Genomic DNA, 19,293 nt, shown 5'->3' with positions numbered 1-19,293 from the left:
AGCAGAAAATAGATTATGATCGGTTGCTTTTTTATTTCTGAATTTTATGTGGTAATCCTCTTTCTTCCTTGTATTATAACTATGGATATCACTGTGCTCCATATTTTCTTTTACAAACAGTATAGTCCTTAGAACATATAATGAATACACTGTTAGTATATTATACTTAATGAAGTATTCTCTACAGGATTGACATTTACTAATATTCGCTATTATCCTAATTGCTCTCTTCTGGACTCTAAAAGCCCTATCCATGTATACCGTTGGTGCCCCGCCCCAAATCTCAATACCGTATTGTAGGTGGGAGTGTATAATACCAAAATAGATTTGTCTTAAGACTGGTGACGCTATTATGCTAGAAAGGCGTTTTAGCAGGTAGATATTACACGAGATTTTTTTACACATGTAGCTGATGTGCTCCTTCCATGTAAGATGTTCATCAACTATAATACCCAGGAATTTATGTTTATCAATTGTTTCAATTGATAACTCTGGCTCAGTATCCACTTGTCTTGATTTGTAATTTAGCATAAACTCCATTAGAATTGTCTTTTCCTTATTTAATGCCAATTTATGTTTAGTCATATATTCTGTGATGAGGCTAGTGTTCTTCATATTGTTTTGCACTGCTAGCTGTTTTGTAGGGCCCCAGCTTATGAAGGAGGTGTCGTCGGCATAATTCACAAGGTCTGCATTTTTTGGAATTATTATATCATTGATGTACACAATGAACAGAAAAGGCCCAATAATACTTCCCTGAGGGACTGCACAGTTAAGAATTTTATAAGATGATTTTACTGTTTGTATAAGTCCCTCGGCTGTATGATACATCTTAACACATTGTCTCTTGTCAGCAAGGTACGATCTTAACAAATGTAATGCCACTCCTCTGACCCCATAAGTTTCTAACTTATGTAGAAGAATGGAGTGATTTACAGTATCAAAAGCCTTAGATAGGTCTAGAAAGGTGCCAATAACTTTGTTTCCATCATCAAGTTTATTCAATACTGCTTGAATAAATGTGGCTATGGCTGTTATTGTAGACTTGCCCTTGCTGAAACCGTGTTGAGAACTTTTTAATATATTGTACTTAGAGAAAAATGATTCCATTTGAGCAAGAAATAGGTTTTCCAACAACTTACTAAGTTCTGATGTCAATGAAATAGGCCTATAATTTTGTACATCAGTAGTTTTTCCCTTTTTATGTACTGGTCTTATTTCAGTGACTTTTAACAAGTCAGGAAAAGACCCCTGTCTGAAAGAGCTGTTTATTAAATGTTGCAGTGGCTTTATTAACTCATTACTGCATTCTTTCAGAAATTTGGCTGAGATGTCATCCCAGCCACTGGATGTACTTGATTTCAAGTTGGAAATGGTTCTCAGGATTTCCTGTTCTGTAACACACCTCAGGAAGAACAAATTATTGACATTACTGGGATTTAGTACCTGCAGTGGGTTGATCACATTCTCCTTACTCATCTTACTAAATTGATCTATGAATCTCTCGCATACTTCTTTTGGGTCACTAACCAGTTTTTCATTGCCCCTTATTATAATGTTGTTACACAGTGCCTTGTCATTCCCCCCACTTTCCTTCTTTACTATATTCCATGCCGTTTTGCTAACATTACAGGATTGACTCATCTGTTCTGCATACTTCTGTGCCTTTAATGTCTTAAGTGCTTCCCTATAGGTTTTTCTACAGGCTTTGTATTTAGACTGAAAGTACTGCAGTTTGGTGTCTTTAAAAAGAATATATAGGTCATTCATGTCATTCTTTAATTTCATCACATTAGGGGGGAGTTAAAGATTCCTGGAACTGTCAGTTTTCTTTAGTATTTTGCCCCTTGGGCATACTTAATTTAGACATTGGGTTAATATTGTATAAAATATTTCCCACTTTTCATTAATGTCTTCTGTTGCATATAGGCCTGCCTGATACCAGTTTGTGTGTGTCAGTTTTTCCTTTGAAGCATGATAGTCAAGCTTTCTTTTATAAGTACTATGGCAGCTGACAACCAACATGAGTGACTTTGTTAAAAGCACATCACCTGCAGCACCTCTCCTGGGCTCGTGACCATATCAGTTGAATGTGGAAAACCATGTCCTGGTCAGTTGACTCCCAACTTCAGTTGATAAGAGCTGACGGTAAAGTTCGAGTGTGGTGCAGGCCCCACAAAGCCATGGACCCAAGTTGTCAAAAAGGCACCAGAATTACATGGAATGAACTGGATCCTCTGGATGTTTGGTTACCTGAAGATCATCTGCACCCATTCATGGACATCATGTTCCAAAATGACGATTGAATTTTTATAGATGACAGTTCACCATGTGACCATGCCACAACTGTTCGTGGTACATTGTTTGGGGTTTGACCAGTTTTTACTTACATGTCACAGTTGTTCTAAAATACCTAAAAACAGGCTTAGGTTTATCAATTAAACTGGTGCCATTAAGAGTAAGCAGTTGCCCATCCTGATCAGAAAGTCCAGTGGTTATTTGACTTACTGAGTATGGCCTCAGCAACCAAAGACTGCAGTATGCATGTGAGAGTTGGGTTCAGCATGTCCACTATTTGGTGAGTAGTAACTATCCTTTTCATACCATTATTAATACTCCTACATTTAACTAAAAAGATGTTGTCAAAAAGACTTGCACAGCTATTACATTTACAGAAGTTAACATTTTGTAACAAATGTTTTTCTACTAGTTTTGTCTGTTAGGACACTGAAGTCACCGATAATGACTAACTACTTAGCATTTGAATATTTTTTAATAAAATGCATATTCTTTTACAGGAGCCCTGCATATTGTCGCCACTTTCTCACTTTAGCTTAAATTATTAAAGGAATTGCTATTATTCAGTCTACTTTTGTCTTTTATTTGGACTGGTACTATCCCAATTATTGTATGTGTAACAGGCATACTGCTGCTATATTGTATTGTCTCAAGATCATTTAATAAATAATCTTGTGGAATTAATATACATTCAGCTTCAGAATTCTTATTGAGATCACCCTACCACTAACACACGCATTAAAGATATTTCAGAAATTATCATTACACTTGTGGTGAAGTCATTGAGTTTAGTTATATGTAAGTACAAAAAGAGTTTATTGTAATATAACAAACTGAATCTAATTCACAGATTAAAATCAACATTTAACTGATATTGCATCTCTTTCTTCAAAGAAGCTTCTTGCACATTATTTTTATTTAACCTATGTACTATCACATACAAGTTTAGCAACAAATACATTACTGGAAAATACATTGTATGTCCTATCCTTGTGAAAACAGTACTGTAGAATATATGTTGATATATTTATTTGATTTCATTATATTATGATGACAAACCCTATGTCGTAATCGGTTGATCCTTGGATGAGGAAATGAATGCAGAGCGAGGCAGAAAGGTTGGACGTTTTTAGAACAGACAGTATTCAGGCTCAGGTAGTAGGAGTGGGGGAACAGGTGTTGTCACATGTTTGGTAGCTCCTGCCATTTTGTTTAGATGAGGTCATGTGTTTGCTTACGATAGTTTTCTGTGTAATAATGAGTCTCTGCAATGTAGCATGAGTTTCATCAGCATTTCAGTCTTGCAAGACATGATAATGTTCCCACTTGAAACACCATTTTACGTTGGGCTGAATCATTTTGTTTACGAGCAGCAGTGATGAGTAGAAAACCCCAGGAGCTCCTTGCTCAGTACACACTGCAGAAAATGTTGAAAGAGTTCAGCTAGCCATACTATGTAGTCCTAATCGGAGACATTCTGCTGATCTGCACCTCAGTAATCATTCCTTAAGGTGTATTTTGCATATTGATATAGTATTTCATCCTTGCAAAATGGCCACTGTGCAACAATTTAACCTTAGTACATAGGTAAAGCGGCTAAATTTTGCTTGAGAAATGGAGGCCGTACTTGAGCAAAATGACAACATTATTTTGTTTATGAGTGAGGAAGCTTGTTTTCATTTGAACAGCATGGTAAATCAACAGAACTGTTGTTACTGGGCCATCGAAAATCCAAAACTAATGCATGAGAGACCATAACGTAGTCCCAAGGTGACTGGTGTACTGTAACCGGTGCAGATGTTATAGGTCCACACTTTTTCCAAGACACTAATGTGAACACTGTAACTGTATCCTCAGAACTCATAGACAGATGATCACTGAATTTTTCCTACCTGAACTAAGAAGAAAGCATATTCCTGTCTGGTCAGTTTGGTTTCAATAGGGTTGCTCACACAACAAGAATTTCAATGGAAGCTATTTGGACTGTTTTTGTGGTTGCGTCATTTCCCGGTTTGGTGACATTAGTTGCCCTCCTCATTCCCCAGATCTGTCCATTTGCAATTACTATTTGTGGAGTTACCTCAGTTCATGTGTATATGAGCATAAACCATGTACACTTTAAGAACTGAAGGCGTTCAAATTGACAGAACAGTTTTGAAGCGAGTGGAAGCCAACTTCCGAGAGTGGCTTGAGAAGTGCATCACTGAAAACAGCTGTCACCTAGAAGATGTTGTTTTCAAGAATTAATTTTGTAAAACAGCAACCTCATTTGAGTATTATCCGGTAAATAAATTTTTTTTAAGCACAAGTTATTACATTCTTTTTTTCTTTTATTTTAACATCCATCTTTTATGCCTCATCCAGTACTATCTTAAGAGTGAATCTAATCCACCTGCATTTAGTTGTTTATTAATGGGTGCATCATTTGCTGCTACTGTGATGTGATCGTTGAATTTGATGACTAAGAATTTCATTGTGTCATCATTTCTACCACAGCTGTTTTTTTGCAGATGCAATGTTATTTACATTCCTGTTTTAATAGGGTCTTGGTTCAAATGGCTCTGAGCACTATGGGACTTAACATCTGAGGTCATCAGTCCCCTAGAACTTAGAACTACTTATACCTAACTAACCTAAGGACATCATCACACACATCCATGCCCAAGGCAGTCGCACGGTTCCGGACTGAAGCGCCTAGAACCGCTCGGCCACTGCAGCCGGCAGTAGGTTCTTGTTTAAACTGTGACAAATTATTTTTGCTTTATGCTCTGGGATGGATTATTTATTGCCCATAATGCAAGTGTTTTGCTTTTTTAATAACAGACTTGAGCATTTTACAATGCTCTTGACTGCAGGTTGTCCTCTGAGCTAGACAGGGCTCTATCTACTTAACATAGAATGCTTTAATCTCAGGAGCTATCCATCTCAGGTCCCAGCATTTATTTTATTTTGCCCTTGTTGTTCCATAGGAAAACAAGAATCATTGTATTGTGAGCATAAGTTTAAAGAATGACATTGTCTGCTTTATAAATCTCTTCCCAGCTTTCTTCCTTTTAATTTATCTCTAAACACTGCTCCCGAGTTATTTGTTTGTAATTCTGTGATATAATACTTTTCTTCTGTGACCTGCAATTACGATAAACAGTTTACAATTTTCTTTTCCAGGTCAGTTTTGCTTAATGGAAAGACACTTCAGCTCAATAAAGACAGAACCCTGCCACCAGTAATTCCACTCAACGTAAGTCTGGACGAGGCAATACTGATCCCAGGATTTTCTCTTGGTTTCTGGGTTACTGCTGTCTACAAAGTTCAAGAATGCTATATGCTGTACCTTTCAAATACTGAACCTTACATTTTTTAGAATATCAGCATGTGTGCTGAAAATACTTAAGTACTGTATTTACTTGCATATAAAAGTTCCAATGAAATGTATTACTTGCAGTATGGTTATATAAATGCTGCAAAGGATTCTAGGAAAATAGTTTTTTAAACATACGTACAGTATAAAAATATTTCATCTTTGAAGACTGTTGAATTGCCTTCCTGGACAAAGCTCTTCACTTTCTGTATCCAACAGATGTTTCACAGCAGTAATCTCAATGCAAATCATTCTACCATATGTTATTTTCATACTTAACTTACTGCAAGTGGAGTTATAGTCCAAAAAATACAACTGTTCCAGCAGTTAACTTTATTAGTGCAATTAATCAGTGATGTGTACCGTATGTACATTAGTGTATAGCATATGGCTGTACAATGATATTATACGATGTATATTCTGAAATGTTGAGAAACATTTGATTCACCTAGTGAGTTGCTGTATTATCAATATATTTACCATAAAACAGTAATTATGTGTCTTTGTAGCCTTGCTGAATTTGATCAATTGATTTATTGATCCATGTTTAAGCATTTTTCATGCAATTGATGTCATCATTTTACATACATTATATAATTACAAAATAAGTCGTACATTTTTAACATTCTGAATGAGTAAATATGTTTTATAATGCACATGTTTAGTAGTCATTAAACATAAATTGTTGTGCAGAATGACAAAAGGAGATACTGTATGTGTAACACAATATACATACTAAGAAAAAACATTTTAACGAATATAAATGAGACAGGCTTAATACATGTTAACCATTGGGGAAAATGCATTATGTAAATAAAGCATAACAGCATGGTACAATAACATTTTCAGAAGAACTTATGAAATAGGGTGGTCATGTCATACAGCAGTTAACTATTGAGTAAAAATACATTATGTAAATAAAGCACAACCGCATGATACAATAACATTTTCAGAAGTGCTCATGTAATATGGTGGTCATGTCATACAGCAGTTTTAATAGATTAGATCATTTTTATTACATACTTTAAATTCTTCTATTGTATAGAATGCCTTTTGTCCAAGCCACCTTTTTGTAATATTTTTGAAGACATTCAGTGATACACTGTGTGCTGTTAAATAATTGTATCCCTGTGTATGTATAACAGTTTTGGGTTTGTTTAAGCCTAGTAAGTGGGATGTCCATCATCTGCCTTTGGTGTGTGTAATGACTATGTACAGACTCGCGCAGTTTATAGCTTTCTTGGTTTTCCTTTATGTGCACTAAGCAACTGAGAATAAACAGTGATGTAAGTGTCAGTATTTTTAACTCTTTGAAATAGTCTCTCCATGATACATGGTTTCTCACTCCAGCAATAGACCTAATGGCCTTTTTCTACCAAGGAAAAATTCTTTTTGCCCCAGAGGCATTGCCCCTTAAAAGTACTGCATACGTGAGGTGGCTATGAAAAAAAAGGCATAATAGACATTTAGCAGTAGCTCGTCCGTCACACAAGTCCTGAGTTAGTTAGCAGATAGGTGAGTCGGGATAACTTCTTGCATACATAATTGGTGTGAGTTTCCCAGGTTAATTTTGGACCAGATGAATGCCAAGAAGCTTAACTGAGGAACTACAGTTGTCATTGTTACATAAGCTGAATATAATGTTTACAGTTTTAGAGTGGTTAATTTGTAATTCATTTGCTCCGAACCATACACTGGATATTCTGAGCTGTTCTGCTCTTTTGTGCTTGAGTATGTCCAAGGCCCTATCTACTGTAAGAAAGGTGGTGTCGTCTGCATATAGTATGCATATAGTCTGCATATATTGGACAAATCATTTACATAAATTATGAAAAGCAAGGGTCCAAGCACGGACCCTTGTGGCACACCTCGTGTTACACCCAGTGTGTTTGATATGTTTCTGTTAAAATGTACTATTTGTTTTCCCTCACTCAGATAATACGTAATCAGAGATAGTACTTTGCCTTCAAAACCATACGAGCAGAGCTTATTTTAAGGAATTCTGTGGTTGGCAGAACCGACAGCTTTATTTAGATCGACAAGTGTGGGATTTACAGAAAGTTTGGATTCAAATGCAGACAAAGTGAAAGAAATAATATTTTCCACTGCCTTCACAGTTAATAACATAGGTCTGAATCCAAATTGAGAATCACTAAGGAGGTCGTTGGCAGATAGATGCTTATGGATTAGGAATTGCATGCAATGCTCTATTACTTTCGATAGAATGGGTATAAGAGAAATTGGTTGATAATTACTTGGACATGGCTTGTCTCCTTTTTTGTGTAGTGGCGTGACCACTGTCATTTTTAAACATGTTGGGAAACAACCACTAGTAAACATCCAATTTACAAGTACACAGAGTGGAAATGCTATTATATCTCCTATTTTTTTAATTACAAAATTAGAAAGACCATAAATGTCTTCTGCTCTTGAACTTCTTAATTTTGCAATTGATCTCATGACATCATTTAACTGGACCTCTTTCCATTCACATGCAGGAAAAATGTGTTCCAAATGTTGTAGGAAAGATACAGCTTCCTTTAGGTCCTGTTGACGTTTATTATTTGACTCAGCTGCAGCAGAGGAACTTATGTCACAAGCATTAACAAAATAGGCATTGAATTCATCTGGTGTGATATTCACATTACAGTCATCACTTTTATAGTTCTTACTTCTCCCCAGTTCAGTCTTTACAACATTCCATGCAGCTTTACATTTGTTGTCAGAATTATTAACGCAATTGTCATTTGTCTCACACTTTGCTAACCTGATTTCTGATCTGTATTTACTCTTTCACTTAATATAACTAGCTTTGTCTGCATCATGATTTTTATATTTATCATAATAAATCATAAGCAATGCTCTAAGCCTCTGCAGAGTGGGTGTGAACCACTTGGGTGTATAGTCGTTTTCTGGTTGTTGCCGTATTTCTTTTCAGAACTTTTGGACAACAGGTCTTAAAAATGTCTGCGAGTATATTGATAAAAACTGTAAACGCATCCTCGACACTTTCACTATCAAGTAGGATGTCATTCCATCTAACCATCTGCAACTGTGTCCTGTAGTTGTCAATATTTTCATCATACAGTAGCCTGATATGCTTTGCTTTGGGGCAGTTAGATATAGGTTTATTGATTTTTAATTTTAACCATATCCCCTCATGGTCTGAAAGAAAATAAGTACTGAACAACCCTAGCTCATACAGATCTTTTTCAACATTGGTGATAACATTATCAAGACAGGATAACTGCCTTGTTGGATTGTTATTAATGCAATATAGATCATGTGATCTTAACATATTCTGTACATAAAGCTGGTTTGATGTCTTTAGCCTTATATCAATGTTTATGTCTCCAAATATTAATATTCTATATTTGCTTAACTTTTCAGAGGGTAATATCATTTTTTCTAAGACCTATGTAAATAATTCACTGTCACTACCTGGAGTATGGTATACTGGCACTATTATGAGTTTTAGTGTTGGAAGTAGTATTGCAGCAACTTCAAGCACATTCTCTATACAGTATTCAGCAATGTTAAAGACACTATATTGCAAATCTAGATCACTACTAATATAAATTGAAACTCCACCACACTGTTGTGTTTTTCTACAGAATCCTGTAACTAAATCAAAGCCCGGTGGTACATACAAATCCAACTGACCTTCACTTAGCCAATGTTCATTAACACATAGTATGGTGGTTTTGTTCTTTCCTAAAAGAATACTCAAGTCATCAATTTTATTTCTTAAAGACATGATATTTATATGCATGAATAAAATGGATTCATTGTTACATGATGGTAGGTCTAAATTGTTCTGCAATTGTACATCAGTTTGTGAACTTGCCTTGTGAAGTCTTCTGTTACTTGGAGTTGGCTTACTCACACATGCTGCTAACTCCTTGTTGGTGCTGGATCCAGGTGCTGGTGATGCAGATTCACTGGAGCTAACCATAAAAAATCGTTGCTTCTCTTTGGTAGCTTTCTTGCCCTAGAGGACACCCGTACTGCAGTTTGTTTCATGCTACACATGGTCTGGCTGCTTGCTTTTTGCACCACCTCAGCAGAGAATAAAGATGTATCACAGTTAACATTTGCAGGTTCTGTGTTGGCTTTTGCAGACATCCTCCTCTGTTGGGAGTTCTATAATGTACCAGGGGGCTGGGTAGTAGTCCTACTGCATTCCATCAACTGAGTACTTTGCCTCAAGTCCGATTTAAACCCATTTTCTGAACTGGGAACTGTTTTCATTACCTCTGTTCTATTCCATGTGCATTTAACTGAAACAGCAAGGCTTCTGCACAAATTAAGTTTTCCTCTTGCATTGAGATGTAACCCATGTTTTGTGTAATCATACCTCTGTAAAAGATAGTTGATATCCACTACTTGGACTTTATCACTCATAACATCCAATAGAATGCTATTGGATTAAATATAGATTTGTTCAAGTATGGCTTGTCATATCAGTATGGTATTGTACATAGTATCAGCTGTGTATGGTTTATCACCGAGATTAGCTTCTGAGCAGTAGCACTGAAGTTTCTTCTTTGTTGGTTAATGTCATTAGCGCCTGCTACAACAATCACTGAATCATTCATTGTGAAGTCACCAGTGAGTTCACTTGCTTCCTTCACAACATCTTCAAAACGTGCATTTGCTTTAACTATCACTGATGCTTTGTAGTCCGAGGTTAACATCTCATTAATGACTGATGCACAGCCACGTCCATGGCTATCAGTCAGCATAAGTATTTTATTACTACACTTCGACTTCACTACTTTGTTTGCCGTATTTTTTATATTCTTGGGAGTTCTACTAGTTTTATCCGCAACGTTTTTAGTCGTGGTTGTGAAGTGGCCGACTGTTTTCTCTATATCAGCTGTGCCTTTAGCAGCATCGTTTACGTTTTTCGTTGGCGTACAGCTATTTTTTTCCTTGGCCAGTTTGAAATTACGCGAGCAATGTTTGGTAGCACCTTGCAAATTACACTTCTTTACTGTTTCACATTCATTAAGTCCATTTTTCTCCGATAATACGTCATATTTATGATTCAAAACTTCTATCTCGTCCAGTAGTATGGAGATGACAATGTTTTTGTTGGCGACATTTTCTAGTTTTAGACCTAAATCATTTTTGCAGCACTGATGACAGAGCCAGATTTTTCACTTCGAATTCTCCTTTGCACACGTCAGATGATAAATGGTCTTGCATTTAATGCACTGAATGCCTTTAGTCGCAGGCTTTGTGCAGTAGCAGTGTTTTGGTTTCAAAACCTGAATTACATACACTTGATCGTAAAATGACTTGGAAGGTGAGCGGGCAATCTCATCAACGTGTATTCTTATTTCCGCATTGTGCAGTCGTGTAATTGCAAACAGAGTAAACTGTTTTACAACATTTAACAAAGATTTTGTACTGTCTTTTTTGTTATTCCAGACTATATAAACAAATGTTTCTGGAGATTTGTGAATGTGGAATGATTTGTTGTATGGAACATAAGCAGACAATTTCCTTGATAAATTACGTACTAGTGATACTTCTATGAATAAATGAGGAGAGTAAAATTACTCTATTATCACATTTCACTCCAGCTAGTTGTTTCAAAATGCTTCTGTTGTTAACTGACTAACAACTCATCTTTTTGAAAAGATGCTCTATGGGGAAAGCTACATAAATGATTAAAAAAAAGTTTTGCAATGCATGCATGTCTGGAGTGTATGTGGGCTTAGATTGAAGGGGAGCAGTAAATGCAAGAATAAGCCTCATGAAACTAAAAGAGCAATGCACATCTTTGCACATTTATGAAATCAGACTCTGCTCATTTGTAATATCAAAGCTGTGCGTTGTAACATGCTTGGATTCACTGTGGCATACTCTAGGGTGACTGAGGTGATGCTGCTCAACCCTAGCCTGTTCTTTGACAGTGGACCACCTGAGGCCATCCATATGTGATATACAAGTGGTTGGGTGTGGTGTGTATATGCCTGTAATAATATCAATGAAAAATAGCTTTCCCCAAGAAAACAACTATATTTAACTCTATTTAATAAACAAACCAGGGGATCAAATGAAGAATAAAGATATCATGTTAAAAAAAGAGGAGATTGTATGAGTACTCCGAGCAAAATACTAGTCCTGATTTTATTCTCTTGTAATATGGGCCCACAGCTTCTATAAATTTCTTAAAGAATGTCATCTTGCTGTCAGCTGAAAGCAAGATGAAATCCTTTTTTAAAAAAGTCCTGATTTTATTACCTACTTCAAAAGATATAAGCAAACACCAACACAAGCTAAAGAATAAAACTGATGCAACCTGGGAAGTTACAAGAAGAGAAATAGGTGTAAGGTCAGTTAATCACAGTAACATAGAGCTGATTAAGAATAGCAATAAGGTAACTGGCCCCAGACAAGGGCTAGTGCTTTCAATCATTATTTCTCAAATGTTGCATAGCAACTGATAAATATATATCATGACAAACAGCTAGGCAATCAGAGTTCACAGTGACATCAAAAATTTGTGCAAATGCATTATTGATGTGCCCTTCAACACCTGAGGAACTATCGAAAATTGTAAAGGGATTACCTAATACGTATTCAGTGAGATTCCAGATACTGTCAACAAAGCTAGTGCAAAGTTTATTGTAGAACCACTAGCAGACACAGCAAATTCCTTGTTTTAGAATGGTGTATTACCACATAAACTACAAACTGCAAAAGTAACACCTCTACATAAGGATGCCAAATGGAAATTGCTAATTACGGACCAGGTTCAGGTTTGTAAGGCTTCGGCAAAATTATGGAAAAAATGTTCTGTAGAGGATTAACAACCTTCTTAAATAAAAAAAAAGTAAAAATTAAAAAAATGCTTTCAAATTACTTGCAGCATGGGTTCAGAGCTGGAAAATCAAGCCAGTCAGCAATTTTTGCCTTTTTAGATGAAATACTAACATCAGTGGATGAGAAATAACATGTATCTGGAATATTTCTGGATAAAGCCATTGATGTTATTAATCATGACATTCTCTTGCGTAAGTTAAGTAATTATGGAATTAGAGGCCAGTCTATAGTTGGAGCCACGAATGATGGCAGACAAGTTTAGGCTTATTCTGCACATCTACAACCTGCATTATCCAACAGACAATGAACACTGAGTAGTCTTCTGAGAGCTCAGCTGTGAGTGCCATAGCAAACGCGAACATTAAATGTGATCGTAATGAGTCATTTGGTGAATTTCTATTCCACTTGTTATGTGTTGTCATCGATGATGGTGGTGGTAAGTGACAACTTTACATAAGCAAGTGAGAGAGATAATGTACAGTTTATGCACTTTCTTCAAGCACAAAGCACAAGTATACGTGTACCACAACTGTTGCTTGGAACTAGCAACAATGCAATCCTTGTCGCTGCCTTGACATGCGCGAACCACTGTTGTTCACGAATCTTACTATAAAAGGTGGATCTAATCATACCTCAATGATCATCAACAGATCACAGAAATAAAGTACAGAGACAGTGAACCACATAGAATTTCTGGTTTTTACAGTAACAAGGAAAAAAAATCATGTATGGAGTCCCAAAGGGTCTGTTATGAGATGACATGTCCTATTTCTCCTGTAGGTAAATGATGGGGCTGGTAAAATAAGTGACAGAACCATGGTACTCTTTGCAGATGACACTAATATTCTAATTATATTCCACAGTGAGAAAAATCTGCAGGAAACTGCAACACTGGTTATGTAATGTTTAGCACAGTGGTTCAGGACCAACAGGCTTATCAGAAGTTCTGAAAACACTGTTGCAGTTAATCTTTCTCATCACACAAAACCTCCAGCCTCCAAACCCTGTTTTAACCATTAAAGGGCAAAATGTCTCAAATGTGAGTCATACAAAATTTTGAGGCATACATATTCAGGAGGATATGATGTGGCAGATGCACATTAATAATCTAAATAAAAAACTAAATACACTTACATACCCTGTTAAGATAATCAAAATACAAGCTGCTCATCATTGGTGACAATGTACCTTGGCAGTATGATGTATGGAGTCATTTTTGGAGGAATTTCACAATTTAAAAAAGAAACAATTAAACTACAATAATTGTAGGGATTCCTGTTGACATCTTTTTAAATGTGTAAAAAATATTGCCTCTGACTTGTTTGTACATATATGAAATACTAATTTTTACAAAAGGGAGTATCTTAAAAAAAAGAAAACTATTTCAAACATAATTATGATTTACCCTCATATGAAACTAGGCAGAACCATAACCCGCATGTAAACACAGTAAGTACAAACAAATGCAGAAGATATTGGAGCTACGTTATGTAAACATACCCCTTTTACTTAAAATGCATACTGGTGTTAAATACATTTAAAGTAAAGTTGGCAATATTATAAAAAGGACAAACTCACTACACAGAGGAGATGATGATCCACAGACAGGCACACTAAAAAGTCTGCTAAACATGTGAGATTTTGCTCAGAAGGCCTTCTTCTAAAGTAGACGACATACATACACTCAAGCAAGTACAACTCACATTGCACATGGCCACAGAGGCCATGAGTCTGGCCAGACACAGTGGTAATGTGTATCTGAGTTGTGTTTGCATAAATTTGTGTATGTTGTCTACTTAAGAAGAATGCATTTTGGCCAAAAGCTCACATGTGTAGTAGACTTTTCGGTGTTCCTGTCAGTGACTCAACATCTCCTGTGCATGGTGAGTAGCAATCTGTCCTTTTCATAATACTGTCAGTATTCAATCCTGTATTTTCCATTGTTTATCAAATATTGTTAATTATACACTGAGGAGCCAAAGAAACTGGTACACCTGCCTAGCATCATGTAGGGCCCCTGCAAGCACAAAGAAGTGCCGCAACACGGCCTGGCATGGACTCGACTAATGCATGAGGTAGTGCAGGGCTGTTCATATATCCATAAGAGTACAAGGGGGTGGAGATCTCTTCTGAACAGCACACGGCAAGGCATCCCAGATATGCTCAACAATGTTCATGTCTGGGAAGTCTGGTGGCCATCGAAAGTGTTTAAACTCAGAAGTGTGTTCCTGGGGCTACAATGCAGCAATTCTGGACATGTGGAGTGTCACATTGTCCTGTTGGAATTGCCCAAGTCCATCAGAATGTGCTACGAGCATAAATGGATGCAGCTGATCATACAGGATGCTTACGTACGTGTCACCTGTCAGAGACATCTCTAGAAGTATCAGGAGCCCCATATCATTCCAACTGCACAGGCCCCACCATTACAGAGCCTCCACCAGTTTGAACAGTCCCCTGCTGACATGAAGGGTCTATGGATTAATGAGCTTGTCTCCAAACCCGTACACGTCCATCCGCTTGATACAATTTGAAATGAGACTTGTCCTACAAGGCAACATGTTTCCAGTCATCAACAGTATAATGTTGGTGTTGACGGGTCCAGGCAAGGTGTAAAGCTTTGTGTCATGCAGTCATCAAGTATACATGAGTGGGCCTTTGGCTCCGAAATCCCATATCGATGATGTTTTGTCAAATGATTCGCATACCGATGTTTGTTGATGGCCCATCATTGAAATCTGCAAATTTGTGGAAGGGTCGCACTTCTGTCACATTAAACAATTCTCTTCAGTAATCGTTGGCCTCATTCTTGCAGGATCTTTTTCTGGCCACAGCGACGTAGAGATTTCATGTTTTACTGGATTCCTGATATTCATTATACACTCATGAAATGGTCATATGGGAAAATCCCCACTTCATCGCTACCTCAGAGATGCTGTGTCCCATCGCTCACGCACCGACTATAACATCACATTCGAACTTACTTAAATCTTGATAATCTACCATTTTAACAGCAGTAACTGATCTAACTACTGTGCCAGACACTTGTTGTCTTATATAGGCATTACCAACTACAGTTCTGTATTCTGCCTGTTTACATATTTCTGTATTTGAATACACATGCATTCACCAGTTTTTTTTGTACTTTGATGTACAAATCAGTATTATTGTCAGTTTGTATTACTGTTATTTACTTTGATTGTGATGATCACGTAGTCTCACTTAAGAACTACTGTAGTTGTAAGTTAATTATGTGACACCTGACTTGTCCTACATTATATGTACAGTGTACTAAAATTATTTGCTGGAGTAAGTAGAAACAAATAAATAAAATATTGGTAATATTCAGCCTGAGAAACGTGCAGCACTAAAATTTCAAGTTCCATGAACACGTGCAATTACTCATTATTATTTGTGATCACTGTAATGTTAATAACTGTTAACCCACATTTACCTTAATTCTCAAGTGTCTTTCCATACAGTTACCATACATAGCATTCACTTTCTACTCAATGTCTGTAATGGAGTTCACAGCTGCCTCCAGGTCGTGAATCTAATTTCAGACTGAAGTATTTATCTTGTTTTCTGCCATCAACAATTGCTATCAGTACATTGCTGCACTCAGGCAGATGAACATTGCCAGCACTATAGATCTCTTTTTCACATTTTAGTTTTCCCAAGAGGTACAAAATCTCAAATTTTTCATTTTTCCACCAGGTGTACAATTACATAAATATTTTTTCATCTCTTTTTTTTTAGTTGACATAAACATTTGTTTGTCTCTTTTTCAATTGCAATAACTGCCATCTTTTAGCTTCATTGGGGCACAACAAATATAAAGTACAGAGCTTAATGATCTCAATTAAATATAGAGTTTTCCCCTCACCATTTAAATTTAATCAACTGCACCTTCCTCTGATGCTCCTCATTGTAATTACTGTACCAAATATGCCTCCAATTATGAGTCAGGTGTAATTAACAAAGGCAAAGTTTTATTAAATCTGTTTTAATTTCAAAGTTGACCAATGGTTTAGTAACAGTTACTCCTCACCTTCACTTTGTAGCTCTTGATTCCTCTTCCTTGTTTCAAGCCACAACAACCAAGGAACTGGGGGCAAACTTACAGTTTACTAAACTAAGATCCAGACAGACAATGTAGGTTCGCTTTCTGAGGAGAAAAACTGTATAGTGTAGGAATGAACAGTGTTAGAATCTATTAAATGACTTTTAAGCAAAGGATGCAAGGATATAAGTAATAAATACAGTTTCAAATAGAAAATTCAGTTGATAAAATAACAGAGTGAAAGAATGAATAGTTATTACATTAAGGAGGTGCAATTCCTGATGTACCCATTGCCAATGCTAAGAATTATGCTCTTTTAAGGAAAGTGCTGCCCTGTGCTTTGTGTAATATTAATGCTGATAACAGTGTTAAGGTTCTGTCACCTTTTGCTAGCTTGCACCACAAGTTTTACCTGGAATTATTCTCAATTATGGTCGCTTTCTGATGATGTCTTGATGTTGTGGACTAGCTAATCAAGGTCACTGGTTACCACGTATGGTTCTTCTCGGATGCAGTTGGCGCAAAGACTGTAGAAGATTTCTAAATATGTCCAGCAGCTACAAAATTATAGCTTAACATTTTCTCACAAAACCGTTGTATTTAAATTGTCTTGAGCAACCTTATAATATACTGTAACAGATCTCTAATTTCCATGTCATTACACGAGTCCATATTTAAATATATCTGTCATGTCTAGTGACCCAAGTTCAGCTTAGTAAAGAATGAACAAATCGTTTTTCAGTCTTCATTTGTTTTTACTCATATTGATGGCTCTTCTTCCCTGAGACATCCAAAACACCAAGTGGTGACAGTGTGGCACAGTTAAATGTCGACACAGCAAGTAGGTCTGCTAAGTTGCTGTTCCACCATGCAGACATTCTGTATGGATTTTACCTACAAATTATAACAACTTCAAATAGCGTGATGCTTCCACTTACTAATGAGTTACTTACCTCATTCTTTGTACATTTAATAATTCTTATTCTTCCTCTTCTCAAAGATTTGTAATTATGCAAGTCATCCACAAAGCCTCTTTTAAATTTCTCTTTTCTCCTGCAGTCTGTTGTTCAGCGTTTCCTCCCATAGTAGTACTCCCCAATTCACATCATCCTCCATCTTGTTTGTGATCTTCCAACTGGTCTTCCTCCAAGTTCTGTCAGTTCCAGAGCTCTTCTAGGTAGTATTTCTCTCCCCCCCCCCCCCCCTCCTTTTCAACATGGGCATCTATGCAAAGTGTGTTTCATATTGTTTCAGTTCTTATCCTGTCCCTTCTTGTCTTACCTAGGATATCACACAGAAAGCAGATCTCTGTCACTTGAATTCTTCTCAGATCTTTCTTTGTCAAGGCCAAATTCTGATCCATAAGTCAAAACTGGTAGGTATTTATTTGGCATGTATTTTCCAGTTCCTGGTAATGTCTGATACAAGAATTTTGAGCAATTTGCAATCCTCTCTGAATTTCATCCCCGATATTTCCTTTGGTGATTAGCTTACTTTGTAGATACTTGAAAGCACCTTTTTCATTACAACTTACATCCTTAATTTTTCCATTTTCCCTGCTTATTTTCATTACCTCAATTTTTGTTAAGCTTATTTCCATGCTTGCTTCTTCAGTTACCCTCTGACAGATATTTAGTTGTTCTTCCAGTTTCTGCCCATTGTCTTCCCATATCATCATACTGTTTGCCTGCTGTTGACCCTTTGCAAACTGTCCTTATGATGTTGTTCATGGTTTTATTGAAAAGCACTGATGAGAGCACACTTATTTGTCAAATACCTCTGTCTATTCCAAACCACCCGCATTTTCTGTCCTCAATTGTTACACAATTCTGGGCTTTGTTATATATGTTTCTCATTTTGAGTTGCATTTCTTTGGGCAGTGATGGTATATTGAGACTTTGCTATACCTCTTGCCTACTAACAGTGTTATAAGCTTTTTGTATTTCTATGAATTCAACTATGATGGCTTTCCCAAATTCTGTCTTGGCTTCAGATAGTGAGGATGATATTGAGATAACAGAAAATTATCAAGGTAATATAATTATAGCAGAGAGTATAAACGATGGTGCAGAGGACAGTGATAATGGTGTACTTGTGCATAATGAAAGTGATAACGAGAACATTAGTGATGAAGTTCAAGTCAATAATGACTGGGGACGTACTACACATTGTATTATTCATCCTGTTCAACCACACAAGAGTTCTCTCTCTTGTGCACCAGAAGAGCTTCATTAACCTGTGATCTATTTCAGGCAGTTGTTAGATGAAAAAATTGTGGAAAATGTTGCTTCTCAAACCAACTTATATGCACTACAGACAGACACTTCTAAACCAATAAACACTGATAAAAATGAAATTGAACAATTATTTGGTTGTTGTACGTACATGTCCATCTATGGACTTCCATCATCTCCTATGTATTGGAAAACTGCTACTCGGATTCCACCTGTTCCTGATATAATAAGCCGCAATAGGTGAGAGCAGCTGAAATTACGACTCCATTTCAGTGGTAACGAAAATATGGATCCATCTGACAAATTGTATAAGATCAGGCCCTTTCTGGAGTCATTGGCTGGAAATTTTCGAAGTATCCCCATGAATGAAAAGTTGTCAGTAGACGAACAGATGATTCCTTTCTAGGGAAAACATAGCTTAAAGAATTATGTGAAAAGTAAACCTAAAAAATGGGGTTTTAAAGCATTTGTCTTGTGTCTTGCCTGATGTCGATGCGAGTGGA

At 36.6% G+C, this 19,293-nt stretch overlaps 1 protein-coding gene across 3 annotated transcripts in view; it reads left to right on the top strand.

The window, feature by feature from the left end:
• Positions 1 to 6,760, top strand: part of LOC124607030 (heparanase-like) — a 233,951-nt gene extending 227,191 nt beyond the window's left edge. Inside the window, exon 8 of one of the 3 annotated variants that reach the window (XM_047139198.1) lies at positions 5,464 to 6,760. In XM_047139198.1, coding sequence (XP_046995154.1) covers positions 5,464 to 5,659 — 196 coding nt within the window. In that variant the 3' untranslated portion in view covers positions 5,660 to 6,760. The remainder of the gene's footprint in view (positions 1 to 5,463) is intronic. The other 2 variants (XM_047139197.1, XM_047139199.1) reach the window with 2 other exon arrangements.
• The last annotated feature ends 12,533 nt before the right edge of the window (positions 6,761 to 19,293 follow it).

This window comes from Schistocerca americana, chromosome 3 (assembly GCF_021461395.2).
Source record: "Schistocerca americana isolate TAMUIC-IGC-003095 chromosome 3, iqSchAmer2.1, whole genome shotgun sequence".
Taxonomy (NCBI): domain Eukaryota; kingdom Metazoa; phylum Arthropoda; class Insecta; order Orthoptera; family Acrididae; genus Schistocerca; species Schistocerca americana.
The sequence above is the reverse complement of the archived record's forward strand: the minus strand, read 5'-3'. Positions and strand labels throughout refer to the sequence as shown.